This window comes from Malaclemys terrapin, chromosome 3, assembly GCF_027887155.1.
Source record: "Malaclemys terrapin pileata isolate rMalTer1 chromosome 3, rMalTer1.hap1, whole genome shotgun sequence".
Classification (NCBI taxonomy): Eukaryota; Metazoa; Chordata; order Testudines; family Emydidae; genus Malaclemys; species Malaclemys terrapin.
Genome location: NC_071507.1, coordinates 5528835 through 5545817, shown reverse-complemented (window position 1 = coordinate 5545817; position 16983 = coordinate 5528835). Strand labels below are relative to the sequence as shown.

Genomic DNA, 16983 nt, shown 5'->3' with positions numbered 1-16983 from the left:
GAGCCTAATTTTCATACATAAATGCCTAAATAGGCTGTTCAAATCCCGTATTTGGAAGCTTAAACACACAGACATATAAATGTCTGTTTTATGTGCCTATGTGCCGATTTGAGCATCTAATTGTAGACAGGGCCGGCTCTGGCTTTTTGGCCGCCCCAAGCAAAAAAAACCAAAAAAACGGGGCGGCCAGAACAGCAAAGCAAAAGCAAAAGCAAAAAAAACCAAAAAAAAACTTGTGGCACGGCCGGAGCACGGGTGCAGGGGGACCGGCTGAGGGGCGGGGGGCGGCAGGAGGGTGAGGGAGAGAGAGAGAGAGAAGGGGGCGGCCAGGGCTACAGCAGGGGCGCTGCCATGCGGCCCCTCCCGCTGCGCCGCCTCCTGCCGCCTGCCGCAAGGGCTCCGCTCCGGTCGGCGGGGAGGGAAGGAAGAGGACGGCCCTGCAGGGCACTCTGGTTCTCCGGGCCGCTGCCCCCTACAGGGCGGCTGGAGCGGAACCAAAGGAAAAAAAAAAAGCGGCCGTGCCACCCTGGGATTGGGCAGAATGCCGCCTCGAACAATCTGCAGCCCAAAGCACCAGCTTGCTCAGCTGGTGCCTGGAGCCAGCCCTGATTGTAGAATTTGGATCCAATGTTTTAAAATTAGACTCACATGCACTGGATGCTAAAAAGTGACTATACAATTAAAAATTAGAAGCCTATTGATATACTTGGAATGCCCAAGTAAACAGAGAAAGAGACAAATATCACATTTCTCTTTAAATATTTGTCTTTGAAGTTTTGTGTTAAATATTCTCTCTTTATACCTCTCTAGGATAAGGGAAAAAATAATTATTTACTAAATGTTTCTCTTAACCTAGTTATCTGATACATTTAGGCTAAATGATTTAGCATATATGTTGGTAGTTACTGATGTTTATAATTTGAGCTCAACCTATAAATTGATACATATTTACAATCTCTAAATCTAGCTACCTGACTCTAGGTTTTTAGGCAGTTCTCATCATGGTATCTCAGTGCCATAACTTTAACCTAATTAAGAAGTCTGTGCCTTGGACCTTGTTTACTATAACCTCTCTCTTCTCCGGCAACTCCCCACATTCCTCCCTCTTCAGGTGCTTCATTTATGTTACTCTCATGCATCTATGACCACATCAAATTCTCCTTGAAGCACTCCACTACTACAAAAAAAGTACTTTACTTGGAAAGGGCCTGTGCTACCTTGCTCCAAAGTTTCTTTCTACACCCCATCTCTATTCCCTAGTGTCCTCCAAATCCTCCCCTAATTTTTCCACTCTGCTTTGCACTCTTTCATGCTTGGAATGACTTGCCTAACAAATACATCCTCTCCCTTCCTCCTCCAAGTGCTTCCTTTAAATCAGTTTCTTCTAGAACTCCTTCCTATCTTGTTTCTGCTCTCCAGTCTCTTCACATCCATCCTCACTTGTTCTGTTCTGTTCAATTTATTTGCAATTTTTGCTATGTCAGTGTTTCTGGCCAGGGAACTTGTCTAATGTATTTTGTACAGTAGTGTAGATATTTATGGCACACTATAAAACAATTTTAATAATGTACAAGACAGTACTGCTTCTATTTGTTATGGGGTTTTTTTTATGCAAAGTAATTTAATGTAAATATTCTTTAGATAAACTTTCTTTGCATTTGAACTGCAGTGTTACAGAACCAAATTTAATCAAACTTGGTACAGGTTAAAAAAAATTGCTCTTAGGTTAGGGTCAAGCATGGAAAAAGTCAGCCTACACTTTAGGTATTAATTTTGCTCTCTAATCTAATATTTCAATCTATGGCCTGAGCGAGGAAGTTCATATGCGTTGGTATACTCCTGTACCTATGTGGAGCTTCCTCGATACTGATGGCTCCAACCTCATGAGCTTTCAGCACCAGGAGCTATGTGCTTTTATATTATGCCCATCGTTGCAGTATTCAAGTGTCACAGTTATGGCTGCAAAAATCGATAACCCAAACTAACCAACCTCCCCACATACGCACACAAAAGGTGTGCAAGGGTCTTGAATGGAAATTCAACATTTACAGTAACATTGATAGCATGACACTAGAAGGAGAGCATAGAGCATACGCTAGAGTAGACAATATAAATAGACCAGGAATACAACAAAATGTAAAGCTCTATTCTAATTAAACTGCCCAAGAACACTAAGGACAAATGGATATTTGTGCATTAAGTATATTAATTAATTCTGTAATCTTTCAAATAAAAATACTGCATAGCAAGTATAAAATGGTTTGTGCCATATAGGTCTTTTGTCAGAGGAAGGATTTTTTTTTTTTTTTTTTTACATATTTACATGGTGTTCTGCTGTACTTACTAGCTCTGCAAGCTTTTGATCAATAATCGGATTGGTTAATTTTTGTGATAACTGTACAAAATTAACAAAAAGTGAACTAAAACTGATGGCTGTAAATCCAGAGATAACCCCCAAAAACTCAGGTTATGGACAGCTGGGGTAAAATGTTTCACGATTTGAATTCCGCTGAAAAAAAGAGCAGGTGATCTTTCTTCTTCTTCAACTCATACTATGCCTAGCTATTGCAGCTAACATACCTCTACACAACAATCTGAAGTTACTGTGCAGAAGAACATCAATAATTATACTAGTTGCAAACACAGAGAAAGAATACCCTTGTTCTGATGTCCCATTCTTATGCACTAGTTCTGCTTTTGCAGGCTTGTCAGACCTTTAAACTTATTTTAGCCTGCCAGTAATAGTTTTGTATTTTATTAATTTTTTAAATTACATTTGAGGGTATCTGGTTCACACTGCTATTAACCCTTATAAAATGTAGGAAAATCTGCATTTGTTATGAGAAAGCTTTGTGTTTTCAATATTCATTTCTTGTAGAAAGCTAATGAGATTCTGAAACCCAAGTCTTGCTTTTAGTGTGTAAATGTGCTGCAATATTAGTGAGGATATGATTTCTCACACTTTGGCCTTTTGATGAAACACCTTTGCAATACTAGTATGTCACCTTATCCTACAATTTCACACATCAGCTGCATGGTATCTGCCCCGAGAGCCCAGTTTCACATTGCACTAATGAGTCAACACCTGTTAGAGTAGAGAAATCTGAACCTTGTTAGCGACTGTGCACTCTCCTGGGAACTTGGATGTTGAGCATTGTCATACTCACCTCCAACATGTCTGTACTAAGGACTCTGGCTGCAGCTGTGATGAAGTCTCCTATCAGCATTGTAAAACCAGGTAAACCCAAGAAGAAAAAGCAAGATGGGCAGTGTTTTATGACGGTATTTAAAATATCCTGAAAAGAAGGAGACTTCTCTCAATTTTTATAGAAAAAATATTTGAGAATATCTATCATTGTATCTTATAATGATGTTACTGGTAACAGAAATTAAGTGCTAATATTTGATATATAAAAACACAAATATACATATAATGGAGCACCACAATACATTGATCTGGTTTACTATTCTGTCCTCGAGGCGCACACCTCCTAAAATGGTTTCCAATTTCTGTAACATTTCAATTCTTACTCCCTTTGAGAAAAATTCATAAGTTTCTTTATTTAGAAACACATTGAAAAGGAAACATCTATTTATAAGATGATGCATTTTATGTTTATTAGATATACTAAAACATTCAACTGGTTCGTAAGTTTATGATAAACAGATATACCATCAGAAATGGACCACAAAATCATTTTATTCAGGCTTCCATAGCTATATAACATTAATGAAATTACACTAGCTAATGTCCTTGTTTCTGAGTAGTTCAAGACAATAACCTATAGCCATTATTAAAACTTTAGTATGACTGCTTCATAGGAACGCACAAATGTCAATACAAAAAGTACCTGGGCATAGAAAAGAAAAAGAAAGTAACCAAGAAATCTTTGTTTAACTTTTACCAGAAATCACACCTACCAGTTATCATAATAAACTAGATGGGGTAAACATCGTTTTTTAATATATACTCCATCTTAAGCCGGTTCGTTTATAAGCCGACCCTCCCAAGATGGATAAGTAAAAATGGAAAAATTTTATGACCCGTTCATAAGCTGACCCTATAATTCAGGGGAAAGCAAACTTTGGCTCCCAGGCCATGAGGATAAGCCGCTGGTGGGCTGAGATGGTTTGTTTACCTCGAGCGTCCGCTAGGGACCCCCACGCTCTCCCCATCCCATCCCACCTTATCTGGGGAGGATGTCTCTGGCCTGGCTGGAGCTGCTCCGGCAGGCTGGGCAGCGCGGTCGCAGCCTGCTCCGGCAGGCCAAACCAGGCAGCATGGTCGCAGCATGTTCCAGCGGGCTGGGTGGCACGGCCGCAGCATGCTCTGGTGCCCGGGCAGCGTGGACACAGCCTGCTCTGGGGGGCGGAGCCAAGCGGCACGGCTGCAGCTTGCCAGCCCCGGAGCTGCAGCTGCTTCGGAGGCTGGGGAGAGAGCAGCGTGGCCAGAAGCGGAGAGACTCTGGCTCTGCCTCTTCCCTTCTGGCTGTGCTGCTTCTCCTTGCTCCCACTGTTGGGGGAGGGGCTGTGTCCCACCCTCTCCCTCTCTATACCCGTTCGTAAGCCGACCTCCTTCTCTGGTGCTTCCCTTTTTTACTAAAAAAATTCAGCTTATGAATGAGTATATATGGGTATTTCATATGCTAACGGGAAGTCTGCATTAAGTTTAAGGGATAGAACACCATCAAAAGCATTGCTGCCACACATATACGTATTGTGTGCACACACACTTTCTTGGAGTGAGAATTTTTTCATTCCTTTTCCTTTTGCTCAATTGTTTTCACTGGCTGTCCTTATCAAGAAATGATCCCAACAATGTTTGAGTTGAAGTTCCAAACCTACAAAACTTGAGTGGGTTCAAAATTAGACACAATGTTTGCATAAACCCTGACTGCAATTATTACTTTTTCAGAAGAATGAGGTAGTTGATTTCCATAGAAGTTCAAAACCATTCTCAATCCTACTAAAAGATAAAAGAAAACTTACTCAAGAAAATTATTAGGCTCCCTCCTTTCCCCACAACTTTTTTAATGCACTAAAGGTGGCCTGAACTTATTTTAGAACACAAAATATTTTTCCTGCTTGATTTTTAAATTAGAAATAAAGATTGGTCTATCTTAGAATAGTACATCAGTAGCTTAAAAACTAGCAAGAATTTTACATTACAGGTATCAAGGAAGTGAAACTTGATTAATAGTTTGAATAAAATTATTTATCCTGTTTAAAACTGTTTTTTTTTTTTTAATGTCACTTATTTAAACAAAAACACCTGAGAAAAACTCGCTTTGTTAAGGATTCAACATTTCCATCCTTTCGATTAAGATCCGAGAAAGTTATCAATCTACATTAATTCTGAAACCTCCAGTTATCCTCAAGAACAATGAAGACCAGATTTGACATTTCTGAGATTTGGAAATTAAAAAGCATACATATAATAAATAAGCAAAAAGAGCATAAACTCAATCTTTTTTCCACTTGCAGATCAACCTTTTAAGTTACATCAGTAATTTGCAAAACATTATAGAAGTCTGAGCAAAAACTATTTATTGTTTCTCCTTTAAAATATTTACATTAGCATACTGTGAAATGATAAACCAGCTTGTCCGTTATAAAATTAAGAGAGAATTTTTAATTTTGGCATTGCAGAAGATAGTGTTTTCACCTCTCTGAATGACTACAATGCCACTCAAGTTAATGTTTAAACTAGTTTTAATCACTTCCTTTGATACATTTTAAAGTCAATATCAGTCAATGCAAACATTCTAAAAGACTGAGCAGATGGATGCTGCAGCTCATAAAGTGGGTGGTAAACTCATGCTCTGAGGGCAGAACAAAAGATCCACCCTTTTTTTCATAATTAAGGGGCTGATTAATGCATTGGGCTCCTCACAACACACCTGTAATTACTAACAGAGGTAGGTATTGCACTGTGCTCTGTCTCTGAATATCAGGCATCAAGCTATACAGCAGCAGATGGGCGTACACTTCTGCTGACATATGCTACAATAAAAAAATGCACGCAAACCTGGCTTAAAAGGTGGCAGAACGTAGCAGATTTGATGAACACCACAAACAACTGCATTAACTTTGTCCTGCTTTCATTAATTCCATCTGTTCAAGTTAGATATTAAACCAAATCTTCAATTTTTGTTTTGAAATCTTTAAAAGTTGGCTGTGGAAACTACTGGGGGCAGGGCTCTGTATGGACAAAAGGTCTGTGAGCCTCCTGAGGAGGCTTCAAAGATTCAATAAACACCCAGTCTTTTCGGTATTTATCCAAGCTGAACCTGAACCTTTAGGAGGATCACCCTTTACTAATGTCTACTGCTAGCATGGTGTTGATTAGGTTAAGAAAACACTGTACACAGGATTATGAAGCTTTAACTTTGGTCCTTTTTATATCACCCTTTGTAAATAAGCAGTGGAAGAAACTAATATAAATGGAAGACAAAGCTGTAGGTCTGAGAATACAGTTGCAATATAAAACAAGATGATGCAACTTTAGCACCAGATACGTTTTTACATTGCATTTTTCTAAACAATGCAAGAATTTAGTTACAGATGCCATAATGTTTGCTGCTGAAGAAACATAGTAAAGTATCTTTTACAAATTAAAAAAAAAAAAAAAAGGATTCCCCCGCCCCCCCCGAAGTAAGAAGTCAGAAAACGTCTATAAAATTGTTTTGAAAAGACTATTACAGTGGAGTGACCCTGAGCTTCTCTTTTTCACTATTCACACTCAGGAGTTGCAATTTTACAACACACGTCATGCTACTGGGCGATATGGCAGGCTCACAGCTATCCAAAGTTATCTACGTACAATCGAGTAAAAGTCAGTTTACACTCAGTCTTTGATTTTATGTCAGTTTCCACAGTCAAATTCTGATCTCAGTGATACCAGTGTAAATCCAGGGTGGTTCTATTGACTTGGTTAACATTAATCCTGTTTTATACCAATATAAATAAAATCAGAATCTGCAAAAAACAGGAAAAAGGCTTCTGCTTTACATAAAATTAATATTAATAGTATAACCTTAAAAATGCAAAGTTTAATGACAAAGTTTGTCAAATTTTATGTCTTATTTCCTGATTAACACACTTTTGTGCATTATACACATCTAGTGATAAAAGCTAGATTTTATGTAGTAATACAGTAGGTTTGCAGCTTATCAAAAGATTCAGGTTTATGAGAAAGCAACCAAGTGAGAACATCTGTCCTTTATCAGTGATCTTGCAAAAATCAGGTAATTCAAACAGAGGCAAGTTGTTTCCTTCCCTTCCAAGCACGGTTCTATAAATGTAAACTGTATTCAGCAGCTTACAGCCTAGTAAATGAATCACTTTAATTGAATGCTATGTACACAGTAACTGGAAAAACACAAGCAATAAGAAAAACATATGGTGATGGCAATAGAAATTGGTTTACTCATTGTGTACAGTGTTGTTTCTTTACTTCTTTCATAATTGACCTTTAGAACGATAAATGTGTAAAATAATTTTGGTTTATTATGGCTCCAAACCTTTCAACAATTACACAAAATGAAAATCTAAAATGAAGTATTCATTCTGGAAGCATTTCCATTGTTTACATAATTGCACAGCTATAATTTAGTGTTCACGTTGTTATGGAAAAGTGAAAAAAAAAAGAACCATTATGGACTATTTCAATTCCAAATGCTTCACCGTAGTGTCAAAAATGGGAGGAAAAATCCCGTTTATGCCAGTCTAAAATGGATTAACCCTATAATTGATAACATAACGTATTTCAATACAGAGTATTCTAGTAGTGAACAAAATAACATCATATGGTCATCACCATCCTCTCAGTATGTGAAAAAAATGTTTACGCAAGTTCACTGGAAGGTCAATTATAAAAATATTCTTCACTTAGTTTTTGCTCAGGCTATTGCACATTATAGGTGTAACACAATAGCTTGCCATCTGTCTTTATCAGGTTTCCCAACTGTCCCTCATCAGGAACAAGCTGGGTTTTTCACTGAAAGTTCACCTTGTTCTTCAATGAGATATCACCAGGGACTGGAATTTACAAAAAGGAAAATATCCATCACAAAATTGCTCTGTTTGTTTTCAATTTTTTTAAAAGGAAAAAATACTTAAATATGCTGGTTTTGGAGTTTCCCAGAGAAGATTTTCTGTCCTTTTCCTTTTTCAGTGTTTCAATAGAGCTACTATATGGTCTGAATAGACAAAGGATGAACAAGATGAAATTGTTGAAAAAGGCACCCTCACTATTCTAGCTACAATGATATTTTTAGTTTCTAAAACATTAATCTACTTTCAACAAAAATGTATAAAGAATTTTAATTCACATGAAGCAAGAGGATTATTTTGATAGAAGAGTCATTAAAGTCTGTCACTTAAAAGTACTCTCAAAACAGAAATAGGTACTAAAATGTATATTCATCTAGCAGAAGGGAATGATGTTAAAATTATATATGGTCAATACTTTGAAGCTGGTGACCCAGAGAAGTCAGCATGAGGAAAAAGAGTGCTTAATAAGGGAAAAGAATGGAACTAGACATGGAACCAGGGATGACTGGAGATGAAAAGGGATAAGAACATAAGACCATAACAATGGCTATACTGGGTCAGGCCAAAGATCTATCTAGCCCAGTAGCCTGTCTTCCGACAGTGGCCAATGCCAGGTGCCCCAGAGGGAACGAACAGAACAGGTAATCATCAAGTGATCCATTCCCTGTGGCCCATTCCCAGCTTCTGGATGGATCTTGGTGCCAGCCTGAAGGGTCGGGGCATAAAGCAGAAGAGAGACTTCAGAGTTTGAAAGAGGAGTGAAGATATGTAAGAAAGAAGAGGGGCAGAGGGAGAGAAGAAATCAAGTTGGATGTTACTTATTCAGGAATTAACAAATTCCTGGGCAAAAAAGGGGGTGGGAGGGAAGGGCAGGGATGTGGGTTTAAACAGCTGGGCTGCAAAGGTACAGAAGAGACCGGTGAGGCCTTCAGCATAAGAATTGATTAGCAAGGAAACGTAAAGTTATTTACCAAGGACAAGGGCAGAGATGAGAGGCCAGCAAGGGAATTTAAATTGTAGCATATGAGCATAGCCAGCAGACTCACTCCAGAGTTTCTTGTTTCTGTAACAGACAATTTATGACTGGAGGGGAGGGGCTATGGAATGGAGAAGGGATCGAACTAGGCTGATGTTATGGGAACTCTCATTCCCTGGCCTCTGAAGAAGGGTTGGAAGTTCCACCAGGCATTGGTGGAGCAGCTTCATGGAATGGCTTTCAATGTAGCTTTGTGACTCTCTTTAAAACTATACACATAATACCCATGTGTCCGTACAGTAGTTAAGATTTTATTGAAAAAAGGTGCACTACTAAATGCTTATCTAGAAAATAGCATTTGGGGAGAGAAGGGAAGGGGAGAAATTCATTTTAACTCTTGGAAGGAAACCAAAATTAATAAAATAATAGTAGACTATGAAAGTCTTATGAAGTTCTATTAGTTGTATAAAAACATCAATCTGTAAAGATGAATCTAATACGCACAATGGCTTACGGTTTCTAAACTGCCTCAGAACTAAGGGTCCTCATCTGCAACACTTCATCAGCCACAGAAATACCTACAAAGAGTACTTTTTCCATGGAGAACAAAAGCAAAGCTGCTTGCTTATTGTGTCTTTAGAAAACAATGCTCTACCCAGCTAATACATGTTCCAGTAAACAGCACTAATAGCTTGGCAGTCTAAAAGTTCTACACTCCTCCTCATTGTAATTATCAATAAGAACTTAATAGAAAAAGATATAAAAGCCCACAAGTACTTTTTTTTTTTTTTTTTTTTTACTTCAAATCAATGGTGATACAAAATAGATAATTTAAATGGCTTCTATAACAGCCCTCACATAAAATGCTTCATATGATAAATTAGTAAGCTGCCTAACTAAATCAAACTGACATCTCTCCATATACATTGTTTCTACAGAAGCTTGCTACACAACTACTGTGTTATTTCCTTGCCACAAGTACCAAGAGTATATTCAGAGTATGTTTAAAATCCCTCCTCTCACATCGAAATATGCAGACTATATTTATAGACATACGTGGCATAAGTAATTTGTATCAATAATGTACATTCACTTTTTCTAAGCTTGGTCTGGTCACACTTATTAAAATGAAAAGAAGAAATGAAGTGAAAATCTAACCCTTAGCTTTTCAGTCTTCAGCTGTGCAGCACTTTGCTGGCTTATACTTTCTATATGAAGGAACAAATCCAATCTCTCTGTATTGAAATTTAATCACCAAGTACATCTGTTAACTCAGCGGGGTTTCTTCTTTAGGTTTTAGTTTTATTCTTAACTTCATGGAAGTAAAACATGGTTCAACTGCAATGCCTTCCCATTATTCTAAAACTGCAGTTATCACTGAGCATTTCTAAAATCCTATTCTTTAAGAATATTCTCTAATATATTTTCTATCTTAAAATCCCAGCTCCAAAATGGACTGCTCAATTACACTGAGACTGCAGCCATGAAATCTAATTGTTACACTTCCACATTTTTTATGGAATTCAACCCAAAAGTTTGGAATGTTATCTAACCCATTTGCCCACATCTCAAACATTCTCCTTTGCCCAATGGCCATGTATTGTATGTCATATGTTATAAAGACATTATACTAAGTATATTTACCAATGTCTATAGTTGTGGCAGGAGGCGGAGAATCTCTGAGGGAAACTGACACCAATCAGGGTTGGGGGTTCTTTAAAATAATCTCTCCTTTCAAGTTTAAAAAGAAAAAACTTTAAATCTAGACAGTGATGTGACCCTGCCCCACAAAAGCAGAGGTCTTTTTTTTTTTTTTTTTGAAGAAAATCTAGAGGGACAGTTTCAAATGGCAGCTAGGCACCCAATTCACCCTGAAAGCCCTCCTCAAACTAGATGGTGCAGCTCTTGCCATAAATAGCAAGGAGTAGCCATTAAACCTGTGAAGATTTGGTTAAAGAACAAAAAATCATCCAAAAGATGGAAATGTTTATTCAAAGCAGATCTGGAGTTATCCAGACCTCTTCTGTCTGGAAATTTGAAACAAACTGATCCATTCATAAGATTTCTAGTACTTCTGCTTTCAGATGACACCAGGAAATTACAGAGCTGTATGAAGCGTGTCTTTATTAAGGTTTGTGAAATAATAAAAAATGATTTCTTACCACAGTAAATATGGGTCTACACCCTTTTGGATCTCTTCTCTGACCTTTTTGAAGACCTGTGTGCTCCTATGCTTTGGGAACCAAACCTATTGAAGCTACAGGTATATCCTCCTGTGCCATTGAACGTTTGAAGTTGAAATCATAAAAGGGCCATGCAGCACCAATCACATCAGACCCTTTTGCAAAACCCCTATGGCAACAGAAGATGGTGGGAAGGTGGTTGGGTAATGTGAATATGGAGAGGCAATTTTTTGAAGAAACAGTTATTATGGTAAACATTTTTTCTTCTCTGTAGGGCCTCTGAATATTCCTACTTGCGGAAGATTGGTGAGCAGTAGAATCCCCAAGAAGTGCTAATAAATAAGCAAGCAATAATAGATGTAGATGTCAAGTTGAGAAAGCCGGGCTGTGTAAAAGTGTGGGTAGGAGTCCTACAGATTTCTATGATGAAAACATTTTGAATGCATGCCATCAGTCCCATATTGGTAGTGGTAGTAAGCTCTAAAACCAAGAACTACTGAATTCCTTGCTAAAGCATAACGTGTCTCAAAAGACATCCTATTCTACTTAGATAATTGTTGCGTGTAAACAGCATTCAGGTTATACCAAAGGCTACAAAAAGTCAAAATGCCTTAATCCTACCCAAATAAAAGCTCAAAGCCCTCTTGAAATCTAGCCTGTGCTACCTAATTTTCCCCCAAGCAAAAATGAGATTGTGGGAAGAACACCAGAAGAAAAGTGGTCTGACTAAGGTGGAAATCACACACAATTTTTAGTATAAATTTGGGCTGAAGACATGGAACCTGCATGATACCATGTCTCTGCATGATGCCATGAAAGGAGAATCAGAACTTAAAAGCCTATAGTGCACAGTTCTTCCAGATGTAATTCCAATTAAAAAGCACTGGGCCAGAGTCACAGTTGGAGCAAATTGGCATAGCTCTACTGAAGACAATAGAATGGGATCTCTGACCTTTTGGAAGAGTTTAAACAGATATTTCAGGTGACTAAAACTGTATGGCCATCCACTGGCAAAAGATTGCTTGTTCAGTGTGACAGATGAACCTTGAAAGAGAAAAGACAGCTGCTGACAACAGAACAAAATAACTCCAGATCAGACTCCGACTGTTTTCCTGAGATAGTAGGTTCAATGATACTGATAGAAGAAATGACAGGAGGTCTATGAATGGCTAGTCCCAATTCTTGAACAGCAGATTCACAACATACTGTTCCAAGAAACACTTATGTTATCTCTGAAGCTTGTGACAGGGGTTGACTGCCAGCACATGCTTTTTGCCATCCAGATGTAGAGCTATCAGATGCACTTGGTGAGGCAAACATTGCTTCCTGACAGGTTTTTTTGAGAGTGAGCACGAGGTTGTTTGTTGATAGAATTCATAGACCCTGTGCTGTCTGTTTGCCCTTAAACAAAACCCTTGATGAGTGGTAGAAAATATTTTAGAGCCCACCATTTAAATCCAAAACATTTAAATGGAATTCAGTCTCACACACATTCCATTGAGTATAAACTGGCAGTGCTTGGGGGATGAGCTCCCCAGCTTTAATTGATGACAACGACTATCACAAGAGTTCTGGGTGAAGGACTGAAAATTTCAACACACGGGCTGGAAGCTCCCACCAGCGGAAGGTCATAAGGCTTTCAGAGGAACACATGCTAGAGCTGCCATATCATCCACATTCGGGGTGAATTTTTTTGCATTAGATGGGTACTTGGTAAACACCTTGGTGAAGCAGACATGCCAAAGGACAACATCCTGCACTGATGTTTGGTCCCCCACATAAAAATGGAGTTTTTTTGTGAGATTAGGAAAGTGGCATCATTTAAATCAAGAGTCACAATCCAACTGGAGTTAGAATGACAGAAGCTAGCATCAAGCATGTGGAATTTAAATCTTTTGATGAAACTGCTTCGTTTCCAGGAGGCCATCTTTCTTTTTTGCTATAAAGAAGTCCTGTAAATAAGAACCTAACCTTTTGCCTGTGTACTGCTGAGGAACTTCTATGGCTCCCATTCTTAAGAAATGTACTTCTAATCGGAACAGGTTTCAGAGTAGCAGCCGTGTTAGTCTGTATCCGCAAAAAGAAGAACAGGAGTACTTGTGGCACCTTAGAGACTAACAAATTTATTAGAGCATAAGCTTTCGTGGACTACAGCCCACTTCTTCGGATGCATCCGAAGAAGTGGGCTGTAGTCCACGAAAGCTTATGCTCTAATAAATTTGTTAGTCTCTAAGGTGCCACAAGTACTCCTGTTCTTCTAATCGGAACAGTTTCCAGAGAAAAAACACTGATAAGGAAGGGGATTTAAGCAGTGGAACTGGATCATATTTTGATTAAAAAATGAATGGCCTCAAGTACTGCATCAAATAGCAATTCCATCTCAAGACATCAGGAAACAACTTCCAAAGGTTGGTGGGTGGGGTACAGGGGAAGGAAACCGTTTATGGGTTCATGGGCAACATCAAATTGGAGGCCTTCCTCAGAAATTGCTGCTGCATATTAACATCTTTAACTCCATTAAATAAGGTTTTTCCCCCTCTATTGGAATAACTAAAGGAGACATGGAGTATTTAATTTGATACAAAAGAGGAGAATCCTAACAGTTTCTACTGAATCAAGTGTTAAGAAAAACATCACTCTAGTGTATCATCTTTTCAGAGAGCATTATACAATCAAGTCCAGAATTTAGATGCGTCAGTTAAAAGAGTATAGCACAATTTGTCTAGCTAGCAAACAAAAAGATTGACATTTAATACACAAACCGTGTACAAAGCATTTGAAATACTCTTAAATAATTTAAAACAAACACCGTAACATAGTCAGTCTACTACTGTGGTAAACATAGAATGAAATTTGGTTTGTAACACTGGGCTTGTTTTTGTGTCCCTTGAAATCAATAGCAAAATTCTCATAGGCTTCAATGGTGCAGCATCAGGTGCATAATTCAGTACAACATAAGATTTTAGCATAACATTTATGTATCTATACTTTAGCGCATGCACAGCATGTTCTTTCTCTTCTGATCTTCTTTCAGAGGTCATTTTTTTCTTTGTAGTATGGCCTAAAATGTAGTGTGTCGCCTGGATTCTTTAGAGCTTGAAAGGAGACTGGAGTGTTTTTATGTTGAAATCCTCACACTTCTGCCTTGTCAACAAACAAAAGTCTGGTGGCTCCTACTAGCTAGCAGCATCCAGTCCTTTGTTAATAGGAACATAGGAATTGCCACAGTGGATCAGACCTGGTCAAGTACCTGGTCTTTGACGGTGGCCAACACCAGATGCTTCAGAGGAAGGAAGAAGCAGCCAGCCATAGGCAGATATGGGATAATCTGTCCCCACATTATGTCATCCTAATTTCTAATAATTTAGGATGAGTTTAACTCTGAAGTGTGAGGTTTAATATCCCTTCCAAAATTTCTGTTAGTAATGGTTATAAATGTGGATATTGTTATCTGTTTTAGTTTTTGTTATCTTTTTTTGATCTTGCTAAGATTTTACCTCAATGCCATCCTGTGTCAATGAGCTCCATGGTCTAATTATATGTTGTGTGAAAAAGTATTTCCTTCTATCAGTTTTGAATTTATCACCTTTTAGTTTCACTGAATGTCCTTGTTCTTGTGTTACGAGACAGGAAATAGAGAACTACCAAATCTACCTTCTCTAGACCATTCATTATTTTATATACGTTTATAACATTCCCTCTCATTTCCTCACTAAAATAAACAATCCCAATCTTTTCAATCTCTCTTCATATGAGTTTTTCCAGGAATTGGATCATTCTCATCACCATTTTCTGAATCCCCTTAATCTTACAATATCCTTTTTGAGACAGGGTGACCAGTACTGTGCACAGCATCCAGATAAGGCGTCTACATCACTGGATTTATATAATGTCACGATAGCTATATTATTCTCCATCCCATTCCTTATGCATCTTAATACCTTTTCAACAGTGAACTTCATTTGCCATTGTGTTGCCCATTCACCTGGCTTGGGTAGGTCTTTCTGAAGTTCCTCAGCGTGCTCTCTGATCTTGGCCGACTTAAAGTAACTTTGCATCATCTGCATATTTTGATACCTCACTGCTCACGTCCCATTCCACGTTTTTGTAGGCAGAGCTGGGAGTGCCACCTGTACTTAAGGTTGCCATTTATATGACTCTTCAGTTCCTCATAATTTTCCAAACTTTAACTGTTAGGGCTGAAACTTTCCATGGTGGGTGTGTGCCTCAGGTTGAATTGGGGGGGGGGGGAAGGGGGAGAATTTCAGCAAAAGTTATTCAGCTGTTCCAGAGAATGAGATTAGGGGAAAATATACTGCCCAAGTTAAAAAACTTCTTACAACCATTTTGTTGAGAAGCTCTAGGGCCCCTCCATGCTTTACAGCAGTGACTTGAAATTTGGAAGGGGGAAAAACAGCCCTAGTGTCAGGGATGTGCCTTTTGCTGCTCCCACAAAAAATGGCTCAAATTTCACCAAATTATAAGACTCTGAAAAATCTCAGTTCACGTACTCAGAAGACGACAGTTTAGCAGCTAAATTCTTTGAAATAATCGATCTGCATTGAGCATGTGGCAGCACAGGAGTGCCGGGTTGAGCAGGACATTTTTTGAAATTGCTGCTCCTGGCTATTGAGATGTGAATTGAGAGACTGTCTCATGTTCTCAATGCCCCTGCTGGGCCCACACAAGGGGAAGAAGCTGAATTCAAATGCAGAAGCGACAAAATCTGGACCTAGGAAGGGATGGGGGGAAGGAGAGGGCGGAGGGAGTAGACTGGGACAAAGAGTCAGGGGACATGTAGCGACTGTGTCTAGGAACTAATAGTGGGTGAGGAAACTAGGACTGAGAGCCAGTGTAAAATAGGGATAATACCACCACTTCACCTCACAGAGGTGATGTGAAAAGACACGTATTAATGTTTGTGAAGTACTCAGATGATAAGCTCCATATAAAAAGCTATCAAGAAATTAATAATTCTGTATTCAGAACAGGGTTTGAATAGTTTATAATAAATAAATCACAGAGCCACACATTGATCAATGTGGACTAAACACTATATTGAATAGCTGCTCCTTTCGTTAGCATCATTGCACAGGCAACCCTAATTCTGGCATATCTGCAGATCTAAGAGTTGTCTTTGCCACCTACCTTTCTTTTCAGTGTGTGTGTGTGTGTGTGTGTGTGTGTGTGCGCGCGCGCGCACATGTAATTCGTTAATATATTTAACACAGGATCTAGTACGGATCCTGGAAGCACCCCACTATTAATCTTTTGCCATGATGAAAATTGACCATTTAATCCTACACTCTTTGTTTTGTCTTTGCCCCACGGCAATACTTTGCCTCTCACCCCTTGATTATTTAATTTCTTTTGTAGCCTCTTGTGAGGGACATTGTCAAAGGCCTTTTGAAAGTCTAAATTATGTCCACTGGTTCTCCTTTATCCACTACACTTCACTGACACAGTTCAAAAATTCTAATGGAGTAATGAAACATGATTTTTCTTTGTAGAAACTGTGTTGGCTAGACACTATCAAACCATGATCTTCCAAGTGTTTTATAATTCGTTTTTAATTATTTTAATAGGTCATTCACTCTCCTCAGCTTGTGAGGCCAAACAGGAATTTTTGCCTATAACCAAAGTGTTACAGGTTTTAACCTCTCTCCTGGCATCACAAGTCCAATAGGGCTTTCAACAACTTGTATATTTCTAAGTTCTTTCCTCATCCCTGAGCTTTCAAAGCTGCGGATGCGTAAGACATGCATAACT

At 38.6% G+C, this 16983-nt stretch overlaps 1 protein-coding gene across 2 annotated transcripts in view; it reads right to left on the bottom strand.

Moving 5' to 3' along the window:
* RALGAPA2 (Ral GTPase activating protein catalytic subunit alpha 2) overlaps positions 1-16983 on the bottom strand; it is a 271768-nt gene that overhangs the window by 146839 nt on the left and 107946 nt on the right. For both annotated transcript variants that reach the window (XM_054021951.1, XM_054021952.1), the window contains exon 24: positions 3168-3296. In XM_054021951.1, the coding sequence (XP_053877926.1) occupies positions 3168-3296 (129 nt within the window). The remainder of the gene's footprint in view (positions 1-3167; positions 3297-16983) is intronic.